This window comes from Haemaphysalis longicornis, unplaced genomic scaffold, assembly GCF_048455015.1.
Source record: "Haemaphysalis longicornis isolate Haplotype H1 unplaced genomic scaffold, Haemaphysalis longicornis Haplotype H1 scaffold_7, whole genome shotgun sequence".
NCBI lineage: Eukaryota > Metazoa > Arthropoda > Arachnida > Ixodida > Ixodidae > Haemaphysalis > Haemaphysalis longicornis.
In genome coordinates this window covers 104,772,609-104,798,098 of record NW_027526422.1, presented here as the reverse complement: position 1 = coordinate 104,798,098, position 25,490 = coordinate 104,772,609, and the positions used below count along the sequence as shown (strand labels likewise).

Here is a 25,490-nt window from a genome sequence, read left to right as displayed (position 1 = left end):
GGTTAGGAAGTTTGCTTTGAAGGAGCGGAACTACTGCACTACGAGAGCAAGCGGTCCTGAGCGGTTAAATTGAGGGCCCCAAGCCAGTAAACATAGCTTCGAACATGCCTCTAGATGGCGGCATGGGTCGCTTGGCTGTACTGACTAGGAAACTCCTGTAGGCCGTTTTGGGCAGCCATGGCCCCCGTGCGCCTTAAGTGGTTCTTCCCCTAAACCGTTGCTATTTCCCTAAGTTCATGTGCTCTTGCCTTGTCTATAAAGTAACCGAGATGCCTCATGAACGCGTCCATGCCTAGACCGTGCAGTGTGTCGAGCTGCCACTCCAGCTGCAGAAGCCCGAAGGATAGGGTATCGCGCTTTTGTCTCCTGACCGGCGCCGAGCACAGGGTGAAGTAGAAATTGCAACAGAACGACCCCAAATTGACTGCTTTACCTTTGACTGTAAGAGCGTTCGACTTTATCACGAGCACTTTGATGTGCTGGCATTATAAGAATTTACAATCTTATCGGAAACGGGCATGTGTTGTTGCAGCACGAGAAAGCAAGGCACTGCAAATGAATCGCAGTTTTTTCTACCTCCGGACTTCTAACACTGATTTAATTAACTGTGGTGATTAACGCACCGAAGCACCACCTGGGAAATGACGTGCGCCATAGTGTGGTGCTCTGGAATTATTTTGACCATCTGGGGATCTTCAACATACGCCGAAAACTTGACACGCGAGTATTTTCGCTTTTCGCCTCCATTAGAGAAGCAGCCACCAGAGCTCGACCGAACTCGCGTCTTTGGGCTTAGCAGCAAAACGCCTAAGGCCTAGATAGTATGAAGTTTGTCTACTTTATCACTTCACTTCACCCGCACTCGGTAATTTTTGATTGGCTGCAAACCTGTTATAGCGTCGCTGGAGCGGGTGTTGTTCCCATGGTTATTCTTTTTATTTTTGGGAGGGGGGAACATGGAAAAGGAAACGGAAGAATAATTGGGTTGTATGCAGGTCAAGCTCAAAAATATTCCCGGTGCACTTCCTTTCCTTTTCATTTCCCGCAAACCACAACGACGTTTGCCCAAGCTAACCATGACTAGCCCAGAAAATCTCGGATGCATTGCATGCATTCTTGGCACTCGCCATTACATCACTCACCCCTCTCCCTTCTAGAAGAAAGAGGCTGTGCTGTCGCGGCTCCTCACTAGGCGGCAATGACACGTAAACAACTAGTTATTTGACGAATGAGGGGTACAGCAGTCGCGTCATAAAAAACCTACAAGTTAAAATGAAATAGTACTCGTCTGTAAGCCTACTCTTACGTATACTCAAAAAGGTAACCATTTTTACAAACGAAAAATGTGTCCCACGTATATTGTACCAAAAGAAGTGGTCAATCACGTCCATGATGTGAAGGACATATTTCTTTCAAGAAGGCCCTTAACGATGGCACGCGAGCGAGAAATCACCCGTCTCCCTCAACTCGCTGTTCAGAAACCCCAGGCGGAGGGCGTGATGAACGCACACAATGTCAATCCAGGGAATCCGGAAAGACACTTGGTGCTCGATCATTCAGTTGCCTTGAATGCTTAGTCAAAGTGAGGTTGCTGTGCGGCAGAAACGAATTTGATGACGGCTGTTATCTTCCCCATACATGCTTCATCGCAGTTATATATTTTTGTGCATTTGTCTAAGGGCAAGTATTGGCGGTGAGCGCGACCACGGGAGGAGCTGCGAAGAGCGTCTTCGTGACGTTGGCTTAGGGTTTCTCGTATTTGATGTCTGCTTCACTCGGGCTCGCTCTCCCTGCTGTTTCTTTGCACTCGGTTGACTTTTGATGCTTGTCCGCACCACATTTTGTTAATGTGTAACTTTTTATAATACTAAAAGACCTAAAATCGTATACACTAGCTCAACGCGTGATTGAGCGAATCGACAATAATCGACAATAAAATGAGCGAATCGACAATAATACTTGAAACAATTGCCAATAATCTGGCTAAAGGGGATAATGTCAGCTGGAAGCGATCAATTCTCTGTTCTTGTGTTCCGTCTAACCCCATCGGAGGTCAAAACTGGCGTGTCCGCCTTCAGGTGGGAAGTGACGAGGGGAGGGGTTGGTGTTCTGACTACGTGCTGGGGTCCTCAGGTTGCCGACCACTGCTTTACGTGTATTACAACACAAAACACGAAATGATCCATATCAATGAAGAACATAATGAATAAATACATGGACTAAACTACGAGAAGTTTTATTTTTCGGACACTGCTGGTATTAGTCTGGGACTGTTTACGTAAAGATGCGGATTCAGTCTTGTCTTAACAACATCATCAGCTTCCCCCGTGAAGAAACAAAAGTGTTCGCAGGAGCCTATGCAGCGGGAAATTCCTACTTAATATACGAACGCCTCGATGAATTAGGTAACACCGAAATATTCGGCATCTCAAACCTGATCCTGCTCGTTTCACAACATTTATGGCGCTACGCTACGGCTGAGTTTAAGTAAAAAAATCACAAATTGAAACGGAGGTCGTGGTGTTGTATCATCGGGGCGGGCGGTCCCAAAAGTGGCAGGTGGGCTCGGGTCGCATGGGATCCCCCCGACGGCAGTTGAAGGCCCGGTGGAAACCCCGGTCATTGGAAAGCGGCCCGTTGACGAGCTCCCGCTGCGGAATGTGCGGCTCCTTCAGCCCTCGGTGGTCCGGGCTCTCGCACATGGCGCGAGCGTAGGCAACATAGTACAGCTGCGGCACAATATAAAATTATTTTAGCGTCTGCTTTTGCCATAAAAATAACAATTCGTCAGCCCTTCCATAGTGTGAAGAAGGGCCAACAACGAAGCTCGAGCCCCGATACGCGTTGACCTGGGGGCATTCCAAGTAGTGCACAAAAGAAAACACGTTTTTGTGTTATTTGCAAGTGTGTATACTTACTACCTCATTACTTGAACGAAACTTGACAAAAGTAGAGCTTTATTCTTACGAAAAACCATGGGGGCTGTCTGTATGCCTCCCGTAGAAGCCCATGCGCTTGCATCAGACGGCAATTCGACACTATTTACAGCTTCCCTGTAATTTGCGTAAACTACCAAAAGTACATGTAACTCGGCATGAACTTAGAGTAGTCTTAGCGGCTAATTGTCATATAATTTGTTTCGGAAAAGTTCTGACACAGCAAGACTTGCGGCTGTTTACTGTAGCCATACTCCGTCCGTACACCGCCATGTATACTGAGCGCCGACAGGATTTTTGAACATTTACAACTTCACTCTCCACTATATTGTTAGAAGTAAATGAAACTCTAAGCAATGTTTTCTGAGATATCTACATTAGGCTGAAGGCTACAGAACATTCGCGAGAAACTAGACACAACTTGTTTCTTCACAACGCGACGCGTAGCCCGATAAACAGCAACAACCGCAGTAGCGTATATACAGCCTCGCTATAAAAGCAGTCCGAGAACACATAAGCACTTTTTCCTTATCTATGCTAAAGCATTAGTGCCTGTTTGAACGATTGAGACATTATGCGCCCGCCTTCCGTTGTCTCGGACATCGGCCTCCTCTTGCCGCATGAGACGATTTGCTTTAAGATCTATTCACCCATTACGATTTTTAATGGCTTAGATCTCTCCTACGCGCCGCCCCACGACTGGCTCCTGTCGTGTGCTCGGATAGTTGGCCATGGCGGTGGCTTTGCCTGCCTATCTGTTCGCCCGCACGCATGTGATTTCCTCTTCCCTTAGTGGCGAACACCACCACCTTTCGCTACTGCCGAGTTTCGAAGTGCGCTACGGAACACTTCAGAAACACGGGTGCAAGGAACCGCTTCGTTGCTTTAGACACCGACACCGGCTTTTTTCTCCACTTGCCAGTTATTACTTTCGCATTGAAAATAATAAAAGCAGATACCAAACTTCCTTCACTCGAGTGATGCGAAAACATGAAATGCTGAAGTCATGTCAGCGACATTCGCTGCGAGGAATCGACTTTTGAATTAAACCTAATTTCAGTGAGGCATTTAAAGTCAGTTCACCGCGGCGAGCTACGAGCGCACAACTGCTTTTTGGAGAAGTAATAAAAAGGCTCCGGATATATTTAGACTTCTAACAATGCAACTTAAGCGGAACATACGGGAAAAAAAGGGCGCAGCATGGGCTAATGGTGCAAGGCTGGTAATACAGCATAGCTGGGGGCCAACCGAGCTTCTCCTCGCACTCACAGTGGATCCCAGGAGAGCACGTCCATGCGCGTTCCCCGTACGGCGAGCGGAAACCCAAGACTATCCCCCTCGATATTAACGGCCGCCAAGAACGGCGCTCAGTGATTCAAGCCCGCTTTCGTCGCCTTCTACTCAGGGATTTCCCGTCTCAACGACCTCGCCCCGGATTGCCCAAGCTCAACCGACCGAAAAAGTTTTGTGGGCACCACAACGGCCTCCGGTTCTACGGAGGACGGAACCCTGTAGCGACCGGCGCGCCGAAGACGACGACGACGAAGGCGGGGGTTCATGACGTAGCACAAGCCCACTAGCGAGCCTGGAGGATGCCGCGCGGTCCTCACGAGGTCAACGCTCACGTGCACTCCGTATTTTTTTTAATGGCGAAGCACCTTAGGGGCTCGGGCTGTTGGTGTCTCCTCTCGTCACGGCAAATCACGTTGTCAAACGATGGCAAAACAACACGTCTGTTATAGATAAAACCTGTTCAAAATGAACTAAGATAGTTTAAAATGATTGAAAATAGCGCAATAATTAGGATTTTATTGCATTAAAAATCCTGCGCCAACTAAGGGCGAAGCATGCCGTATATAAGTGTATTCTTGGCGCCTTGTCGTTTTTGCCCACCAAGATAAAACGGTGGGGGGTATAAAGGTATACAGCCTGGCTGTAAAAGACTTGTGTCTCTAAAGCACAAAGCGTTCTAGCGTGACGCGTTGGAAAACGAGTGGCCCGGTGTGTTCTTTTAGTACGCGTTTTGTAGCGTGAGATACACTGGCCGAGGTTGAGCAGTTCCACGTGGCTCCTGGAGTGCCGTGCTGCGCAAGCGCGGCACGTGGCGGCCCGGCCCACTTGATGATCATGCGAGGGTTGGTCTGGAGTGGAACCGATGGCTCGTGCGTCGCAGCAACAGCGGCGTGTGCCTGTGGAACCAGCTTAGTTCTGGGCCTTTGGTGACGCTGCGCCGGAGCCGCTTGAAAAATATGAGTTTCACATAATGCGTATACCATGTGTGTGTTATTGAAGCAGCAGTAACCATGATAATCAAGCTAATCCTAGACAACCAGGAAAGCTAAGAATAACCACGCGACATAGCTCGGCAAAACTGGTTGCCACTCACTCACGCTCACTCAAAAAAATATATTTATCCTAACGCACTCACTCGCACTCGCATTCGCCACTCCACCCTCACCATGCGCACTCACTCGCACTCAAGCTCGCCACTCCGCCTTTACTAGTCACACTTACTCGCGCTCATGCTGGCCACTTGCCCCCACTACTCGCACTCACTCACGTTCACGCTCACCACTTCGCTCTCACAACTCGCACTCACTCGCGCTCACGCTCACCCCTCCACCCTCACCACTCGCACTCACTCCCGCTCACGCTCTCCACTCGTCCGCTCTACTCGCGCTCACTCCCGTTCACGCTCACCATTCGTCGTTACCATTCGCACTCACTCGCGCTCACGCTCACCCCTCCACCCTCACCACTCGCACTCACTCCCGCTCACGCTCTCCACTCGTCCGCTCTACTCGCGCTCACTCCCGTTCACGCTCACCATTCGTCGTTACCATTCGCACTCACTCGCACTCACGCTCGCCACTCCGCCCTCACCACTCGCACTCACTCGCACTCACGCTCACCACTCGTCATCACAACTCGCACTCACTCACGCTCACGCTCACCACTCATCCCCACCACTCACACTCGCTCGCGCTCACGCTCACCACTCGCACTCATCCGCGCTCACGCTCACCACTCGCATTCGCCGCTTACACTCCCTCGCACTCGCACTCACCACTTGCATGGCCACTCACACTCACTCGCAATCACCACTCGCTTCCTCCACTCACACGCACGTACGAATATTTCCGGTCATGAAATATTTACTGATTTGAGCTAAAATTTACCTTTATCAGGAATGGGGTCTCCCTTTTTCCTAAGTAAATATGTATTCGGTTATTATAAGCAATTGTCTTGGTATGTCACTTTCAAAGCGGTAATCGTGGCTGTGTTCTTTTACGAAATGAACAAATTCTCGCAAATTTGCCTGAAGCCATTCATCATAACCTTTTGTTATTGTCTATGCTATTTCGCTCAGATTCTAATAAAGAAAAAAACTGAAAATTTTCACAGTGGTGGCAAACATAAAAGAAATAGTCCAGTTCGGAAGAAAAGCTTAGAAAAGCTGTTGCCATCTATCAAAATACTGGCTAGCAAGCGCAAATATTCCTATCTCGAAGCGCGCTATCCGCGCCACTAGAATTGGGCAGTTAATTCGCTCGACAACCCTCCAAACGGTTTATTTCAAGAGTAATCCCAGGTGAATAGGGCACATAGCGAGAGTGTCCAGCAAAACACCGCCACGAAAAGATTGAAAACGGCAAGCAAGGTGGAGGAAGGCTACTGCAGCGCTTGGCCTTAAGCGCTTGCAAGGCGACGGAGAAAGGCTGCGCCGCGTGGTCGAGCTAAATCGGCGCTGCCGGACTTCAGCGCGGGCGTCCTCATGGAGACGAGTTGCCTGGCGCCAGCCTCCCTCCCCGTCTCCCCTCCCTAAACGGCGCCAGCCTGCCGCAGAGCAAAACCGCAGCTTGATCCTAAACTACACCATCATGCGCCCGCACCGGGCACTGAGACAAGTTCGCGTCCAAAGTTTATGCGCAATAACGGGGAGAATAAGTCATCGGACACACACACGCACACGTACGCACGCTCGCACGCACACAAGCACGAACACGCACGCAACACACACGAACACATACACGCGCACACGCACACAAACGCACATGCACGCACACACGAATGCACTTGAACACGCGCGCGCACGCACACACATACGAACTCGCACGCACGCGCACACGCATGCAGAAGCACTCACGTGAACACGCACACGCACGCACGCACGCATGCAAGCACTCATTCACTCACTCACCCACTCACAAATTACGCTATCCGACCGCCGAGAACGCTTACTATTCGTCACACCACTCAGGGGTCACAGTACCCCTACGCCATCGGCACGAGGACGACGACGAAGTCCGCGTGAAGCGAGTATCATAACAGAGCGCCGCCGTAACAAGTAATGAGAAATACTGATACGTTTAATACGCCAAGGCCTCGAAAATGAGCTACTGCTTCCACAACACGCAACTCGCCCATCCAAACCGTTTCGTCATCCTGATACGCGAATCTGTGAAAATCTGCGATACCTTTTCCAACGATTATGGGCACTCACAATTTGCGCTTCAGAACAACCGGACATTTGACAGCTGCAGCAAGCCGGCCAATTATGTACACCAAGTACTACGGCACTAGACCACGGTGCTTCCTGATGCCTCTATCGCTGCGCTCAGCGGTAGGGAAGTGCAATCGCTTTAGTGCGACGACGTTACCGACACTAATTCCAATACAAAACGCTGCGAGCCAGAAACATCATTCGGCGAGAGTGTGCGCAACAGCCCCTCAATGAGTCATGACAGTGAGAGTATCAGCGCATTATGGCGTCAGACGTCCATCTAAATCGTATTCCTCAATCAACAGGTCACTGGAGAGTTGGTTCCACGGTGCCCTAATTATAAATGGGAGTAGCCACATATTCCCGAAGCTAAAGACAGTCGTTCCATTAACTAGTGGCTATGCGTACGAGTGGATATCGTCTGGCAATTACCACAGCAAGCGGCTTCTGAGACAAATGCCAACAGCGAGTGATGCTCACCGCGGTAAGCCCCGCACATCGCGCAAGAAGTAGAGTGCCTAGAATATAAATATTCTAAGCACTCTACAAGAAGCGCGCGTTCACTCACCACTCATGAGTGGTGAGCGGAGCTCGCCGCGAGTGGTGAGTGGGATTCACCGCGAGTGGAACTCGCACTCGCGAGTGGTGAGCGGGGCTCGCCGCGAGTGGAACTATCACTCGCGAGTGGTGAGTGGGGTTCACCGCGAGTGGCTCTCGCACTCGCGAGTGCTGAGCGGGGCTCGCCGCGAGTGGATCCACTCGGCGCGAGTGGCGCTTGCACTTGAGTGCTGAGCGTGGCTCGCCGCGAGTAGAACTCGCACTCGCGAGTGGTGAACGGGGCTCACCGTGAGGGGCGCTCGCACTCACTCGCACTCGCAATCAACAGGCCAAGACGACGGTGAGGCTCACTCACCACTCACTCGTGAGTGGTGAGTGGGGTGTGTGCGAGTGCACTCATGAGTGAGTTTGCCGACCTATGTCAGATGAACCTTAACTCACGCTACGTATAATCCTGGCATAGCCAAGCTAAGCCACTGCTAATTTTTTTTTCTGACGGAGATAAAACGTTCAGTTCGAGGCGTTGTAAAACGAGTGTCCCGGTGTGTTTTTAGTAGGCGTTACATTCTAGCGCGAGGCGTTGGAAAACGGGTGTTTCGGAGTTTTAGTACCGTGACTACATGAGACGATCGACGGCGACAGGAGACGCCGAAAGCCCCAGCCCCAAGGGGCTTCGCCCCTTATAACTGAAATTTGGCAAATGACGTAACGAAATTGGTTTGATTCAAATGCCAGGTATTCTCTTTAAAGCATACTTCTTCGCATGCTGCGGGTGTGACACGAAAGTAACTTACGGCCAGTCTGCATCTCATTTAATTGCTTAAAGGAGTTGAGGCATCAACTTCGTTCCTCTTGCATTCTTTGTTGCAAACCTTTCATATTGCTTTAGAAAGCACGATACACGCTCTCGCATTTACGTATTCCGAGTTCACAATTGGCCGCGTATCTGCTCCTTTGGTTGCAGATGTCGACGAAAGACGATAGTCGACTGTCACGCCTGCCAAGTAAATGCCTCCCTTACCTGTCCCGCTCACCTATTATGATGTTCCTGTCCCGTCTCGCTCCTCCCAAGTTAACCAACTAGAGGTTTGCTAGTGTCAAATTAACGTTACCGCGTTCCACTGCTCGAAGACTGGTGCCCCGATGCCAGTGGTGCCGTACGGCGGAGACGCGTGTGAATCGAGGCACCCTACTACAACGTTTATAGAACCACGTTGCCGTGCTCCCAGTGCGTCCCAAGCGGAACGTGGAACCTATTTAGTGGAACCTTTCCTTACTGTTGCCGTTTGATTTCTTAAAACTCCGCCAGGAGCTATACTGGCGCGGGTGACAGCAGGCCAGGGAGTGAATGTTTTTCTGCAGTTGATGTAGTATTGCGTTTGCTATCGCAAAAATCAAGCATCTATGAATTTTGTAACAAAGGAACACTCCAAATAACACTTATGTATTGATTTTTTACCTCATATTTGCCTGACGTTTTGTTCTTGCTCAATAATGTTGACAAGATGAACACTGCCATCGGACTTAGACATTTGTATTTGGCGGTGGGTATATGGACCTATTGTGCAGACTCTATTTCACCTTGGCCAGGTGGCTGAATGGAGTGACAGACAGACCGGCAGGCAGACACAGACAAACAGACCAAAATTTTTGGCGTTCAACTAATGCAAGGAACACTATAGTCTTTAATGATTTATTATCGCACGACTAATGTCAACATGTTTCGGTTTCGTTTTCTCGGTGCCAATTTAGCAGTAATTCGCAGTGTTGCAAGTACACCCTTCCATGTGTGTCTACCATGCGGCGCTGTGGTACGCTGTGACTTCGCTGCGGCCATAGAGTTTCATACTAATGTATACATTAGTATGAAACTCTATGGCCGCGGCGTCTGCCCTTTCAGACAGCGGTATTCGCACGAGGGAGCATTTCAGCGGAGAAATCCGAAGGAAGTCGTGACGTCACCGCAGGCAGACTTCCGCTCGGCCAGCTCCTAAACTCACAGGAAGGATGCGACTGGCGTACAGATATTGTTGGCAAACGCCACGCTCTACCGAAGAGCAGAACTGCCGCAGTACTGTCGATTCCGCGTCCGCGGAAGTTTCCGTTAAATACGCTGAGCAGCGATCTTTTCAGCCGCCCCAAAATGCGTCCGTGGACGCGAGGCAGGCGCTGCTAGAGCGGCTAGAGAACGATGCGTGGGGCAGTGGGGGGGAGAGACGCGCGCTGGGAGCAGCCGGCCGGTCTGCCTACAGGTACGCCTAGAGATGTTAGGCTTGACAGTGCGTAGGATATTCGATTTCCGCTCTCGTAAGTGATGCAGATGACGATTTTAACACGAAAGTGTTTTATGCCGGGGTCCACCAAGATCTCACGACGTCATATCCGTCACGGAAATGACAACCCCAGAAAAACTTCGATTGACGTGGCTCCGCCGGGATTCGAGCCACAAGCTCTTTCGCTGCAACGGGAAGTACGAAACGCGCTCCCGACTGGGCTATGAACACACGTTGGAACAGAACGACAAACGCGCCGTATACCTTTCATTTTAGATGCTGCTGCCATCTATGAGAGGCGAATCGATGTAGTGCAACATGATGCTAATGAGCGCCGACAGGGCCTGTCTTGTTGGACACGCGTTATCGCGTCCAGTGTAATAAAAGGCCAGGAAAAGTACACTGCCTGGAATCGCTCTAAATTTTGAATCACGGCTATCTGCTATCCCTGCTATCTGCTTTCCCTGTTATCCCTGTCGGAAGGTAGCACGTTAAAGTTGCTTCATGTTTTTCAAACTTGCTCCGGCCCGAGACCTTTCAAGTTTACAGTCATCACGTAAAATGAAAATTTGGAGTGAATTCTAAAGTTTTTTGTATAGCGGTCTCAAAAATTAAAAAGATGGGCAGCTGCCAGGCTAAAAATAGTTCGTTGAAGAAGAATAGCCTCTACCAAAAGTTTGGTGAGGGGAAATATATTTCGGGTTGAAAAATACCTTGACCAATGTGGATTTGGAACCAAACGGGATACGGAACGCTCACCTGGTTCCATCCGAGCGTAGTCCTGGCGTCCCGGCTCCGTATGCGCTGTTCCAGCGAAGTCTCACGCGCCAGCCGCACCGCGTACGCGTCGTATGCGTTCCTGGCTGGCTCGAGCGCTGCGCTGTGGATCGCCGCGAGCTTGCCTCGCCCGCGACCAGTTGACGCCGACCTTCCGATGGTGTGCTGCGTGCGCAGGCATGCGAGCAATTCGTTGAACCTGGCGCTACCCGCAGCCGACATGCGGTTGCCTCGGTGTTCTGCCTTGCGGTGCGGTGTTGTCTCTGGCAGCAGAAGCACGCGCAGCATGCACCGGGAAAGCATCGGTACCAGCCGCGCCGCCTGCAGCACTGGCCACAGCGGACTCCGTATGTCGTGAGTCTCCACTGCCGATGACAGCCGCAGATACAGCACCTGCACGAAAGATGGCAAGCGTTCATTTACTTAATGTGGTTGCATGAGGAACGATGCACCAATTAACAAGGTTTTGACTTAAATACCCCGGCTTCAACTTCGAGCGCAAACTTAAAATTACCGTTTTCAGTAAGAGGTTTTCAGTAGTCTTGGGCTACTGCTTAACTTCGGGCAACCTGGAATTTCTAGGTTGCGTAAAAATAACCGGAAGAGATCCATCCCAAGGTCGCTCAAGGGACGTAATGCATATCATTAACGAACCGCCAAAAACACTGGCTCAGATCTGAGTGACAGTCGCGGTTGATAAAACAGGTCTAGGTCGCTTGACTAGTAGAGACTTTGCACGCTGTTTATCTTACGTGAGGGCGTTCTTGGACAAAGCATGTAAGGAGACATTCGCAAGTAGAATGCAGCCCAAGGGAGCAGCGTCCTTGCAGCTACCAAAACCGCAGCCCAGTGTGCCGCTCTCTATAGCAGCGCGAGCCCGTCACCGTAATCTTAGCCATGTCAGCAATGAGAAACGCGGCAGCGCTCCCCTACAACATACAAACCCAACTAACCAAAAAACGAGTCCTAGTTGCCCTCTTTGTTTTTTTCATTTTCTGGCCCATGAAGCTGCGACGCCGTGTTGGAAAGAACCCGTGCGGCCCCAACGTGCCGAACCTAACTGTTGGCGCCCGTAGAACTGACACCGCAAGCGTTTCCGAAGGAGTGGAAATTTAAATGTTAAAAAAAGGTGTCAGGTAAGTGTTACCGGAAATATGGACGCCCAAAACACCCCTTGGTCCGCCAAACAATGCTTCGCATAGAATAACAACATATGAGCGTTTCTTCAACTTCACCCCCCGGGGTAAGAGGTTTAAAGGCTGTATGACTGACGTCTAAGGTTTCAATCCGCTGAGGTTGAAACGCAATTCAAGTTCAGTGTGCTTACTTGTCAGAGTGGTGGTACCTTTTCCATCCCTTCAGTAGTTTATATTGAACGGCGAAAGCAAGCGTTACCTTGGTAACAGCGGCCTCTAATCTCTTACATTATACACATCCAAAGATATCTCATTCAAACACTTGATTTCCATGATATTCTTCGATAAATTCTGACGTTGTATTCACTTCGGTATTCATTCATAGTTTTTCACTTGTGGAAATGGGCAGAGACTTGGCCCTTTTAAGGAGCACTGTACACCTGGAGAAATATCGAAATTCCGCGCAAAACTTGTGCCACAAAATTTTGGGGTGATACTTTGAACAAGTGCTTGTTAATGGTACCTCGTAAGTGTCAAAATCTGAATTTGAGCCTCAATTCACGGGCAGAATAAACCGCGGTGCATCTGTACCACACATGCTCCGGGATACTTCGGCAAACGCAGCAGCCTTACATTCTCCCTGGCGTCGTGTGTGCAGTCCGGGTCGGTGGCGTTATCCTCGGCGGCGCCAACGCCCAGCATGCGGCTTCGGAATCGCGCCTCGCGGAATAGCTGGTACGTTGCGAGTGCTTGCGAAGGCAGCGCCTCCACCGGAAACACCGGCGCACTCCCGTTGGCGTCTTCGTAGCGACCGAAGGAGAACCGTACCTGAGGGAAATGTACACTGACTTACCGCCGCTATTTGTAAGGCGTTGCGAGCGTCATAGTACACATACAGCGCAATCTTTCACTGGTTTCGGATTGCGGTCCACCTTGCCACAGCCAAGGCTGCCATATTGCCATAAAAAACTTTTTTTTTTGAGCTGCTTAATTTGTAACAAAATACCACGTTGACACTCGCATGTTAGCAAGAATGTAGCAGCCTAATGAACAAAATAATATGCATCGTAAACTAGGTACACCAAAACAGGATCCCATGAAAAACACATAAAAAAAAAAAACGATGGCGTATCCTCTTTGCAAGTCTCACCAAATGTTATAATAGAATAAGAGGGCTCGAATGCAACAAATACCCGCCGTGGTTCGTCAATGGCTAAGGCGTCGCCCTGTTGACCACCAGGTGGCGGGTTAGATTCCCGGGCGCGGCGGCCGCTTTTCTGATGGAAGCAAAAAGCAAAAAAAAAAAAAAAAACGTCTATGTGCACGAGATTTCGGCCGATGTTAAAGATCCCCAGGTGGTGAAAATTAATCCGGGGCCTTCCAGTACGGCACGCCTCATCGCCTGCGTTGCGTCGGCGCGTTAAACCCTACAGTCCATCAACCAAAGTAACAAATCCGCAGAGGAAAAGACGTGCAGGAGGGTATTTCGACCATTGTGGTGCACACCTCCGCTTTCTATCAAGCGGCGAAATGTTAAGGACGGCCCAGGAATCTGGGAAGGGATTCTGAGTTCCAATAATCGTATCATCACCGCTGCCATTATCCCGATGAAGGCAGCGAGAACCAACAAAAAATTCTGCAGAAATTCTGAGAATTATCCACCAATCCGTAGCATTCTTATGCCGCTTGTCTTGAGTGTGAGATTTTCTAGCCAAATTTTGGGGTTTTTCTAAATCCTGTCCGAGCAATTTTCTCCACTTACGCCATTATAGCAATTAGAAGAGAAACTTTCGCGAAATCTGCATTATTGTGGAAATGTAGGGCGTCCATGGTTCGCTATTTTTCGTAACTTTTTGTACATTTCTTGCTTTTTAGGTTTTAAAAATTTCTGTCTACCGATTATCTCATTTACGCTAATTTCTTGCGTTCTAGTTTTTCGAAATTTCGTCGGAGCAATAATCTCCATTTACGTTATACCGTTTACATTTGGAACTTTCGGAAAATCATAAGTGGGATCTCCGAAAAATCTGCATTATCGTGCAAATGGCATGTGGTATACATTTTGCCATTTTAAGTAATTTTTAAATATTTTTCTTATTTTCTGGTTTTACAAAATCTCGTTCGACCAATTATCTACGTTTGCGCTATTATAACGACTACAAGTGGAACTTTCCAGAAATCCCGAAATCTGCGTTTTCATGGAAACACATCCGTTACACGGTTCGCCATTTTCCGTTATTATTTTACATTTTTCTTATTGTTTTAGTTTTTCAAAATTTCGCTCCATCAGTTGTCTCCGTTTACGCTATTATAACGATTACAGGTGAGGATTTCGCGAAATCTCCATTATTGTGGAAATGCCATGCGTGATACGTTTTGCCATTTTCTGTAATTTTTTCTTATTTTTCTTGCGTTTTAGTTTCTCAAAATTTCATCCGAGGAATAATCTCCATTTACGTTATATCTTTTACATTTGGAACTTTCGGGAAATCTGCAATATTGTGGAAATGCAGGGCGTTACACGGTTCGCCAGGATTCGTAATTATTTTATATTTTTCTAACTTTCTTAGTTTTTGAAAACTTCGTTCAATTAATTATCTCCATTCATGCCAATATAGCGATTAGATTTGGAACTTCCGCGATATTTGCATTTTTGCGGAAATGCAGGGTGTTACAATGTCCTGGCTGGGGGGTTACTCGGCAAAGAATGCTACGCATTAATACCAGCTGTCCCTTTCCACGGCTGTTGTAAGGCTACGAACAATTCTCACAGCGTGCAGGAGTGGCGGGAAAGAGGGCTATTCTGGGAAGCCCACCGTGGGCATATAAATGAATGATGAATGGTAACGGGAGTCCTCTTATAGCGATGCGTATGCCTTGTCAGGAGGGAAAGAGAGAGTAAGCTCTCACCATCTCTTGCGCATGGGAAGACGCCAGAAATTTCTGAATAGGATGGCCACCCACCGCATCTAAGTCTTTCTCTCCCCACCCCTTTCCCTTTTTCTGAATAAACATTTTCCAAGCAACCAATCAACTGTCCCATCAACAGAATTTCTAACGTGTAGGATTGCGCACTTGGGCATGGGCGTCCGGAAGGGGGGGGCAAGGGGGGGCAACTGCCCCCCCTTGGAAATTCGGATATTTTTATGCACTACAAAAAAGCTGCAGTTTGGTTGGCCCATAATTAAAATAACTTTGCGCTGAAGGACAGAAGAGAGGAGAGAACGACACCGACGTTCTCTCCTTTGTCCCGTCCTTTAGCGCAAAGTTTTTTTTAATTATGTACGTCAACCAACTAGCGCAACAATACACGCTAATCAAATGATTAGCACACTCAGGTCTTACGTATCCGTATGGAACGCCCTGCAGGACTGCGGTAAACATTGCACTTTAGACACTGACTAACATTGCCGTTCATATGACGGCAGTGAAACAGACTGCCTGTGCTGGCTATCGAAGATAGCAAACAATTCTGAAAGGTTTGACTTTTTTTTCTAAACTCTAGATTAATGCAGTCTTCCCGCAAGAACTCCAGTTTTCGGACAAAGTTGCAGCTATATGTAGCAAAAAATCTTCACCGCTACACCTAGTAGGGAGAGTGTAACATCCTCCCGTGCTGTCCCATTACCTTGTACACCCTTTCCTTCGAAATTGCGAAATGTCGGCACCGCCCAAGCCCCCAAACAAAACCTATAAATAAGCCCCTCAAAACGCTTGTACGCCTGTAGTGCATTGAAAAATCAGGGAGGCGAAAAGTATCTTTATTCCGTGAGCCATTTCAACAGACTTCATCACACATGTCATCTCGCAATTTGCCCAGAAAAACCCGAAACGTCTGCAGCTGCTATTCAAGGAAGATTGACGGAGTGCAGTTCTATGTATGTGAATGTATAGTACGGTTTGCTGGTGATCAGTTGACGTGAATCGCGAACCCTCACGTAGAGAGATTGGCCACTCTTTACAAAGTGACAGTAACTTTACGCATTTTCTTTATTAACTTTATTTCTTTGTTCGGTAATAAAATCCATTGTATATCCTCCAAGTCTGGTTCTAATTCGCTGTTTGTACTTTTTGTAACCACAAATAGCGCCTTGTTGGCGCTATCCAACCGTACCCCCCCTCACCCCCCCCCCCCCTTGCTAATGAATGCCCCCCCTTGCAAAAAGTTCTGCGGACGCCCTTGCACTTGGGTGTCTCTCTGCCAATTGCTTTGCGTGTTCCACTGCACTGTTTTCTAGCGTGAATGAAGGGTGCGAGGAATCTTCGTCCAAACAAACGCGACATAAAATTAAAACGACTGGAATGCATGAATCCTAAAACGGGAGAGGCGGTTCGGCACCGCTAGGTGGCAATGCGACTCGAAAGGGCGTTGCGAACCCTTAAGCGTTAGAAATGGCTAATAGAGCCGCGCTTTGGCTGTTGCGGTCACGAATGAGTGAATCTTACCCCCTCCCCACTGCAGACCTTTACACCAACTTTCTTCTTAAAACACGCAGTTATTGAGAGGTAGACTACGGCAAGGAGGCTCAGAAATGTATACGAAACAGACCAGTGGTCAATTCACCGAGCGAAGATCCTGTCTTCCGTCCTGTAAAGCCGTGTTGGCATACTCATGATGTACCTTGTCTGTGTGTGCGTCTGTAGTGGGGAGGGGGAGATACAGTTTCGGCATCCTTACATACTTATCGCATGCAAGGGGGGATAGTTTCGCATTGAAGCGGGCTTCACCTTGTTGCTGCTAGCATGAGTGAGAACATTCCTCCAGGGAAAACAAAAGTTAAACGCCACCAGAAGCAACGAACCATTCTACCCCGAGCTTCGATACCGGACTGTCATGTGACTAATTTCTTCGGAAAAAAAGAAAAGGTTTCCAAGGTTTATAGATTTAAAAAACTTTTTTTACATACATGCGTTATACATACGGGGGTGCCAAAGCGATAAGCTGTAGCGTTACCTGTCATTGCGTGGCATTGCGGCTGTAAACTAAACACTGTGAGCACGAGCATCCCATCGTTGGCAGTGCAGGATAGTGATCCCGTTCCTTAGCATGAGCGAGCCCAACATTGTAGAAAACCCTAGGCATTTCTTTCTAATTTTTGCATCGAATAAACTGCCGCCGGAAATACTCTCCAGAGCGGACCATGAGGCTCCAAATGAGAGGAACATGTTTTGGGTAAATACGCTCGATACACCCCTTACCAAACGAGGTTTCACGCGGGTTTGGTGACGAAAGGCAAAAAGGGATACAACAAAAAACAAGCTCCTTTAGCGAAACACAATGCTTCGCAAGTTGTTACAGCGTTTTGAAAATTTGTCTGTACAGAAAAAGGATGGCCGGATAGGCACTCCCGTACTTGTCTCGACCTGTAGCCCTTGTCCTGCCGTCCAATCTGTTTGTAGTTGTTCGATTTTGGTTGCAAGTTATTACCGATAGTTATGTGGTAGCAGAAGTTGGATTATCCAAGAAAACCTTCGAACAGCAGTGTAAAAACGCTGACACTAGGGGAAGAAAATGACACAACGACGCTGTTATCACAACTAATTTTATTGATACCGCATCACCACATAAGTACTACAACCAAAATCCGCGTGCCCACACATCATGACGCCCAGCAGATTATGCATATCTCAAACGAGCGATCCAAACACAAAAATTCTTTCCCATGCAACCGTATAGACCGTTCACTAATGCACAAATCACCTCATTTTGGATCGGTCTGTTTGAGATATGGTTTATCTGCTGTGCGTCATGATGTGCGGGCACGTGGGTTTGGGTTGTGGTGCTGATGGGGTGACGCGGTTTCAATAAATTAGTTGTTGATTGATTGATTATAGACTTTAACGCGCCGACGCAACGCAGGCGATGAGGCACGCCGTAGTGGAGGGCTCCGGATTAATTTTGACCACCTGGGGATTTTTAACGTGCGCCGAAATCTCGAACACATGGGCGTTTTTGCTTTTCGCCTCCATCAGAAAAGCGGCCGCCGCGGCCGGGAATCGAACCTGCGACCTCGTGCTCAGCAGCGCAACGCCTTAGCCACTGAGCCACCGCGTATAGGTGAGTATAGTGCGTCTGGGTGAGTATAGTTGTGAGTATAGCGTGGTCCTGTCATTTTATTCTCCTAGTGTTAGCGTTTTTCGGCTGGTCGAAGACGCTCAACCCATACCAACTCGCGCAAATGTCGGTGTTTCTGTATTCAAGAAGATCTCGCCTACCTTGAGGTCCCGGAGTCGCTGCTGGGCTCTCTTGCGCGTCTGGTTGTTCATCCAGGGTAGATTAGCCAGCTTCGCAGAAAGTACGCGCTTGAGGTCCGTCTTCACGGACAGTATCGCGTCGAAGTCAAGCTGGCTCTGGAGCGCCGCATACCGTATGTACTCGGCAGCGTCCCCCGTCAGCGCGTCCTCCAGCACAACTCGCGTACAGCGGGACCTCCTGCACGTGTACGGGACGAGAGAGATTAGCCAATCCATAGACAGCACACAATCCAGACAAAGGCTAACCCCGGTTTACTGCATACGGCGGCTGCAAAATCTCCAATTGAGTTCAGTTGGTTTCGCAGAAATAGCAGACTACCACAGTGATCGTGGTGGACGCAAACGACACACACAAGTGCCCTGGCTCCTGTTTCAGTTTTCCCCGCTTCTGAGCTGGCCGTGCCGTCCCTTCGGCCTTAGTTGTATTATAGAAACGAGCCGTTTGTAAAGATGCGTGTCACTAATAAATACTTGTCAAACTCACATTATGTATATAGTACAGCTATATAAATTTTTTTCTGCAATGATTTCACCAATTTTGACAAGAAGAAACACCTAAACAAATATGCAGAGCTCTTTCAAAAGGGTAATATGAGATAGCACGCCTGGCAGTGCAACATATCTTCAGAACAGTATTAAAAACCGGTCCTTCAAAAGTAAAAATATCAAGGCTAAAACTACGGCATACCTATACTTTTCGTCGCGCTATCATAGGTTAATAACGAACAGCATTGGCAGAATTCAAGCGTCATAATCTGAGCTTAGATGGGGTACAGAAATAAAAAAATGTAGCCAAAGCATTTCCTGTATCACATGTTTTTCGTATTTCATTAAACTTGTTGTGGAATTGTTGAGACTAATGCGGCCCTTTTTGTAAGAAGTGCAAATCATCATCATCATCATCACTAGCCTATCTACGCCCACTGCAGGGCAAAGGCCTCTCCCATTATTCTCCAAATGCCTCGGTCCTGTGCCAACTGTGACCAATTTATCCCCGCGACCTTCTTGATCTCATCTGCCCATCTAACTTTCTGCCGCCCCCTGCAACGCGTGCCTTCTCTAGGGATCCACTCTGTTACCCTTAATGACCAGCGGTTATCTTGCCTTCGCACTAAATGCCCTGCCCACGCCTATTTCTTCTTCTTAATTTCTACTAATATGTCTTTAATACCAGTTTGCTCCCTGACCCACTCCGCTCTCTTCTTGTCCCTTAATGTTACACCTATCATTTTCCGCTCCATTGCCAGCTGAGTCGTTCTCAATTTAAGTTGAACCCTCTTAGTGAGCCTCCAAGTTTCTGCCCCGTAGGTGAGTACCGGTAAGATGCAGCTGTCATACACTTTCTCCTGCACTTGAAGTGCAAATAGGCTGTCTAAAAAATGAATATTAAGTAGGACTACGATTGGATGAAGGTTAATTTAATATCCTCAGTAGGTGTCCTCTCACATTGGCTCGGTAATTACATGATAAAATGCGGGGAATGTTTAAGTGTTTTATGGAAATACCTCATGATGCCATCTTGCATGACTATAGGACCGATGAATTTTTCTACGCTGGCAACGCAATATACTAAAATCCGTCTTTCCCTTTGTTTCATCCGCAAAGTATCTTCCATCCTCCTGTGATTGGCATCTAAAGAAGCTACAAAGTAGCAAAGACTCCGCGAGGACAAACAAAAGACAGCTTACGTGAAACTAAAAATAAGTAACGAAAATGTTACAGAGCCCCTGAGTGTATAAAAATACTGCGCTTCCGTCATGAAGGCGCGCTTTCTTGTTTTGTTAAGACGCCATAACAGTATAAAATAAGGCAGTAAAGTTCACCTTCTAGAGGGTTGGGCAGATCCGAGATCGGCGTTGACTACTGCCGGAGTGAATAGGCCCACGTGTCGCACAAGGCGGTAGCCGAGGAGGTTGAGGACCGTCTCGGGTCTCGTCTCCCGCACGAGTTGCACAAGAGGATCGATGAAGCTTCCCAGCTCAGTGCGTACTGCGCCGGCGTCCCGTCCGAGGCCCTCCAAGGCCACCCGGAGGAAGGGCCGAAGCACCAAGTCGGCGTCGCTGAGGCGGTGGTGTGACATCGGTGGCTCGTGGCTGTAGGCAAGGGCGGTCATTTTGTGACCAAATGCGGCCACATCCTCGGCTAGCTGCCCAAGCCACGAACTATCGCGACGCATGATCCGCATGGCACCAAGCACGTCGTCAGAGCCCACCGTGGTGTTCAGGTCGCCGAGGAACAGCCGCAAAGTTTTGCGAGGTCCTAGATTTACTTCGACGAGAGGGGCGAGCTCCATGAGGCGTTGTAACTTGCCTGCGGCCTCCCACACGTCGGGGAGCGCATCGCCCCGGTTGTAAGGCCAACCACCCAAGCCGGTCGTGTTGAGTAGATCTTGCAATGGAACATTTCCGAGCCGTTTGAGGGTGGCCACGTCTACGCAGCCCTTCCATAGCCGTCTGGAGGCCCTCAGCACTTTCGCTTCTCTGCCAGACCTAACGGTTCGTCGAAAGAAACCCACGATGTGTTGCTCCGCCGGCTGCGACAACTTCTTGCCGTTCGTGGCGTTTCTTACTCCTGACTTTGAGCACACGTGACAATAGAAGTCTTCGCACGGGCGGACAGAATTGTTAAGTGAGCGAATGAGGGCTGCCAGCTGCTTGCTGCACCACGGGTGCCTGCATTCTTCTTTCACGGATAGCGGTCTGACTCCTCTGGCTCCCGGATTGAACACCCATGGAGCCTCGTAGCGGCCGGTTGCGTCGTCGTCGATGTCTGTAATGTCGGACAAAAGCGATGGTGCCGCGTAACGTCCAAAGTACCCTAGGAAACCTGCCGTGATACCGGCCAGAGCTCCCACCACGAGGACTCCGTAGACAACAGTGCTGGCGGGATGGTAAAACTGTTTCACAAAATCGACGCGTAAACGATTTCTACGCGTTGGAATAATCTTGTCCGTTGACCTAAACGCTGCTTGCTCTTCACCCTCCCCCGCTCTGAGCAGGTCGTTCTGGACCCTGTAAGTCATATTCGGGTTGGAGAACGAGGAGTTACCTTCTTCTTCAGAGGCACGCATAGAATGAGTAACGTCTCTGCTCCGCGACCTGGACAGCTCCTTGATGTCAGCTGACACCACACGCCGTGACCGTTTTTGATCCGCGTCTCCTGCGGCGAGTAATGTCACAGGTGCCGGAGTAGCGTCATGAATGACCACGGGTTCTGGTGGTTCAGCGTTGAAATCTTCCGGCGCGACAACTGTAGCCGGACTCCCATAGCAACCAGAAGGACCTTCGATGTAAGTGCCGTGAAATGACGTTTGTGCATTCTGCGGCGCCGCTTCGACACCGGCGAAGGTCGAGAAAGAAGTCCCCTTTATCATCCGGGAAGTCTTACTTGGTACCTTATGTGCTGGAAGCGGCAGGGTTGGCTGCAACTCTGCGTGCAGAGACAGGATAACCTCGGCCCCTTCAGGGGTCCGAAAACGCCTTGTGACAGACCGGGGATATGGAAGAAATGGCGAATGTGGCTGCCCCTGTCGGCTTAATGGGAAGTTCTGTGAACGGTCAACACCTGCCGTTGGGCCGTAGTGCTGAGCCGGAGATGTCGATGGGAGCCCTTGCCTGCGCCTTGACTTTCGGGCGTAGAGTTGCGAATCCGCACTAGAAGGTCCGCGCGGCATCGTGCGGCTCGTCCTCGATCGGATAGGCGTGTTAACCCGAGAGGTCTCATGGCCGTTAATCCATTGAAACGACTGCGATCTCACCTTTCGCTTACGCCGGGATAAGGGTCGAGGACCGGGTTGAGTCGCTCTTAAGGAGCTGCACCGCGGAATCCGCTTCTGGGCCGAAGGCGCTCGGGTCATTCGTTTCTGCCCATAATTCAATGATGGGGAGGAGGAAATCCCGCGCTTTCCAGAGCGTTCCGTGTGCGTGTAAATGCCGACCTGCACCGAGGAGACGGAAGAGCTTGACTGGCTGCTCCGGAGATAGATGCGATTTGTTTCGTCGTGCTTGCCCCCAGCTTCACCTGGCTTTTCCGCCAGCCCGCGTAGCTCGATGTAAGAAGGAAACGGCCTCTCGAGCTGTTCTGCACTGTCCAAGTCTCTTCTGTGTAAACCCTTTAGTTTGTTGGCGATGTCGCTGTTTGTGGGTAACGATGCCTCGCACAATGCACTCCTTTCAGTAACTGTGCCCCGATCAACCATACGAACATTGCTTTTTGAACTGTTGGTGCTCAGGCCCCCGCCTTGGCCTTGTGCAAATTTGTGAACTTCACGGTGCGTGGATGGTCCTAAAAGATGTTTGTTAGCGTCGGGCAGGTAATATTCACTGCGGCAGCTTTCGTATTTAGATGTATCCGAAGAGCCTTTAAGGTCCACTCCGACGCCTGTCTTGGAACGCATCTTCTCTTGCTTCCGTACTTCTGTTTTCTGCCCTGTTTGCACAGAAGGAACGTGACCTCGTCCACCTCTTTTGACATCTCCTTTGATGTTCTTAGTTTGGGGCTCATCATGAAACGCAGCCCCGAACATCCAATTCGGGCTTTCTGTTTCTTTAACGCCAATCATGTGGCGGGACTCACGTTCTATAGCGTTTACCTTGCCAGAGGCTGTCCAGGGGATGACGGTGTTAGTTTTGGGCTCGTCTTGAAACCCGGCCCCGAACATCCAATTCGGGCTTTCTGTTTCTTTAACGCCAATCATGTGGCGGGACTCACGTTCTATAGCGTTTACCTTGCCAGAGGCTGTTCCGGGGATAACGGTCGCAGTTTCGGGCTCGTCATGAAACCCAGCCTGGAACATCCATTTCGGGCTTTCTGTTTCTTTATCGCCAATCTTGTGGCGGGACTCACGTTCTATAGCGCTTACCTTGCCGGAGGCTGCACCAGGGATAACGGCTTTCTGGACACTGTAATCGCCTTCACTCGGCTCCTCTTCAACTTTCTGGGATGATTTGCTCGCTTTAGAATGAAACTGCTTTGTATCTTGAATCACAACTTTCGCAACTCTTGGTGAAGTTGATGGGCTGGTTTCGTTCTGTTCCTCATCTTCGGAATCGTCAACGCTGCCATCCGAGTCATCCTCTTTCGCCACTTTCGTGGCTTCACGCCCTGTGGAAGACACTTTTCCTGACTTTTTCTTAGCCGGAGCTGCCTTCTTCAATATGGGCGACATCACTTTCTTTTGTGTTTTCTTTTTGCGGTCCTCAGTTTTTTTTACCGAAGGGCCTTTACTTTTTTGTGACTGTGTAGCACCACTGCTCTCAGGTGAACTTGTGGAGCTGGGTTCGGGTGACAAAGATTTCCGTGCACTCCCACTCGGTCTCTTTGTTTTTCCTGGCGCTTTTTTCTTACCAGGTTTTTTTACCGAAGGGCCTTTACTTTTTTCTGACTGTGCAGCACCACTGCTCTCCGGTGAACTTGTGGAGCTGGGTTCGGGTGACAAAGATTTCGATGCACTCACACTCGAACTCTCTTCTTTTCCTGGCGCTGTTTTCTTGCCAGAAACCGCTTTCGTAGCTCCTTTTCCGGTGAAAGCTCCCAGAAGTGACTTCATTGACGTGTAAATTCCTCCCTTGTTATCTCTACCAGCGGTGTTCTTACCGGCCCGCCGTTTGCTATGTTTTAACGGTTCGACATTCTCGGCATCAAGTGTGGATTCGGGGCTAGTGTTTTCCGAAGGTACTTTGTTCGGCTTCGCATCACGGCCACCCGTTTCTGCTTTGCTTTTCGTGGCAGCAGAGCCTTTCGTAGCAGCAGGTTTCTTGCCGAATAGGCTGAATACTTTATACAGGCCGGTTGGGGACTTTTTGTCGCGAGCTACCGCGTTTCTGCGAAGGAAACCTTTGCCTTTTGGCGACCCCACATCACTGACGTCTTTAGGAGCGGCGGAATCCTCACCCGACAAACATGTTCGTGCAGCGTCGGCATCTGGGCTTTCAGCATTTTTATCCTGTAAAGAGTTGCGGTCCCTACGAAGAGCCTTCTTCGATCGCCTTCCGGCGGCCGCTTTCTTTGTAAGTGCATGAGTCCCCACTCCAGTTAGTGACTTCTTTTTATGACTTTCTGGGCTTCCACTCAAGGAGTCCTCGTCTTCCTTCACTTCTGGTAAACTGGAAGCATCCGGCGCGGACGGGATACGGTCCACTGAGTCTTTCAACCTGGTCTCACCGTGGCCGTCTTCGTCCCCATGTTTTAGCTTTTTCGGCGAATGACTGGGCGATGAGCGTCGCAGTTGTCCCTTACCTTCAGGCATTTCGGCCGGCTTTCCGTCCAGTTTTGCTTGCCCCTCATTCAATTTCAACGTCCGCTGAGGCTCCGGCTCAGAGCTGTCATGCGTGCGCATTTCTTCACCGCCCTTAAGCATTTTCTGCATGTCATTTGGCGATGAGCGTCGCGGTTGTTCCTTAGCTTCAGGCATTTCGGCGGGCTTTCCGTCCAGTTTTGCTTCCCCCTCCTTCAGTTTCAACGTCCGCTGAGGCTCCGGCTCAGAGCTGTCATGCGTGCGCATTTCTTCACCGCCCTTAAGCATTTTCTGCATGTCATTTGGCGATGAGCGTCGCGGTTGTTCCTTAGCTTCAGGCATTTCGGCGGGCTTTCCGTCCAGTTTTGCTTCCCCCTCCTTCAGTTTCAACGTCCGTTGAGGCTCCGGCTCAGAGCTGTCATACGTGCGCATTTCTTCACCGCCCTTAAGCATTTTCTGCGTGTAACTGGGCGATGAGCGTCGCAGCTGTTCCTTACCTTCAGGAATTTCGGGAGTCTTTCCGTCCAGTCTTGCTTTTCTCTTTTGTATTTTCAACGTGAGCTCAGGTTCTGGGTCTGCGCTATCATACGTGCTCATTTCTTCCCCGCCCTTAAGCATTATCTTCATGTAACTGCGCACTGAGCATCGCGGCAGTTCCATACTTTTAGGCATTTTCGCAGGCTTGCCCTGTAGTTTTCGTTTCCTGGCTTTCCGTTTCCATGTCTCCTTAGTCGTACCGATTTCCGCTGGCGTACCCCGTTCTTCCGATTCGCGGTACTCGGGCCCATCCTCGATTTCATTGTGCGAGACGGCCAT

The 25,490-nt window shown here is 49.5% G+C and overlaps 1 protein-coding gene across 1 annotated transcript; it reads right to left on the bottom strand.

Moving 5' to 3' along the window:
* Nucleotides 1-2,036: 2,036 nt before the first annotated feature.
* LOC144146457 (neprilysin-1-like) lies at nucleotides 2,037-25,490 on the bottom strand. The gene is made up of 6 exons (XM_077678410.1): nucleotides 25,430-25,490; nucleotides 20,263-21,598; nucleotides 18,401-18,617; nucleotides 12,818-13,012; nucleotides 11,031-11,441; nucleotides 2,037-2,729 (listed from the first exon to the last, which is right to left on the bottom strand). Exons 1-6 carry the CDS (start codon nucleotides 25,488-25,490, stop codon nucleotides 2,529-2,531), a joined length of 2,421 nt encoding a protein of 806 aa, XP_077534536.1. The 3' UTR covers nucleotides 2,037-2,528.

Coding starts and splice junctions, on each gene's coding strand:
- LOC144146457 (XM_077678410.1), bottom strand. CDS start 25,490: ATGGCCGTCTCGCACAATGAAATCGAGGATGGGCCCGAGTACCGCGAA. Junction 18,618..20,262: donor TCTGCCCAACCCTCTAGAAG/GTGAACTTTACT, acceptor GTACACGTGCAG/GAGGTCCCGCTGTACGCGAG. Junction 13,013..18,400: donor AGCGACTCCGGGACCTCAAG/GTAGGCGAGATC, acceptor CATTTCCCTCAG/GTACGGTTCTCCTTCGGTCG.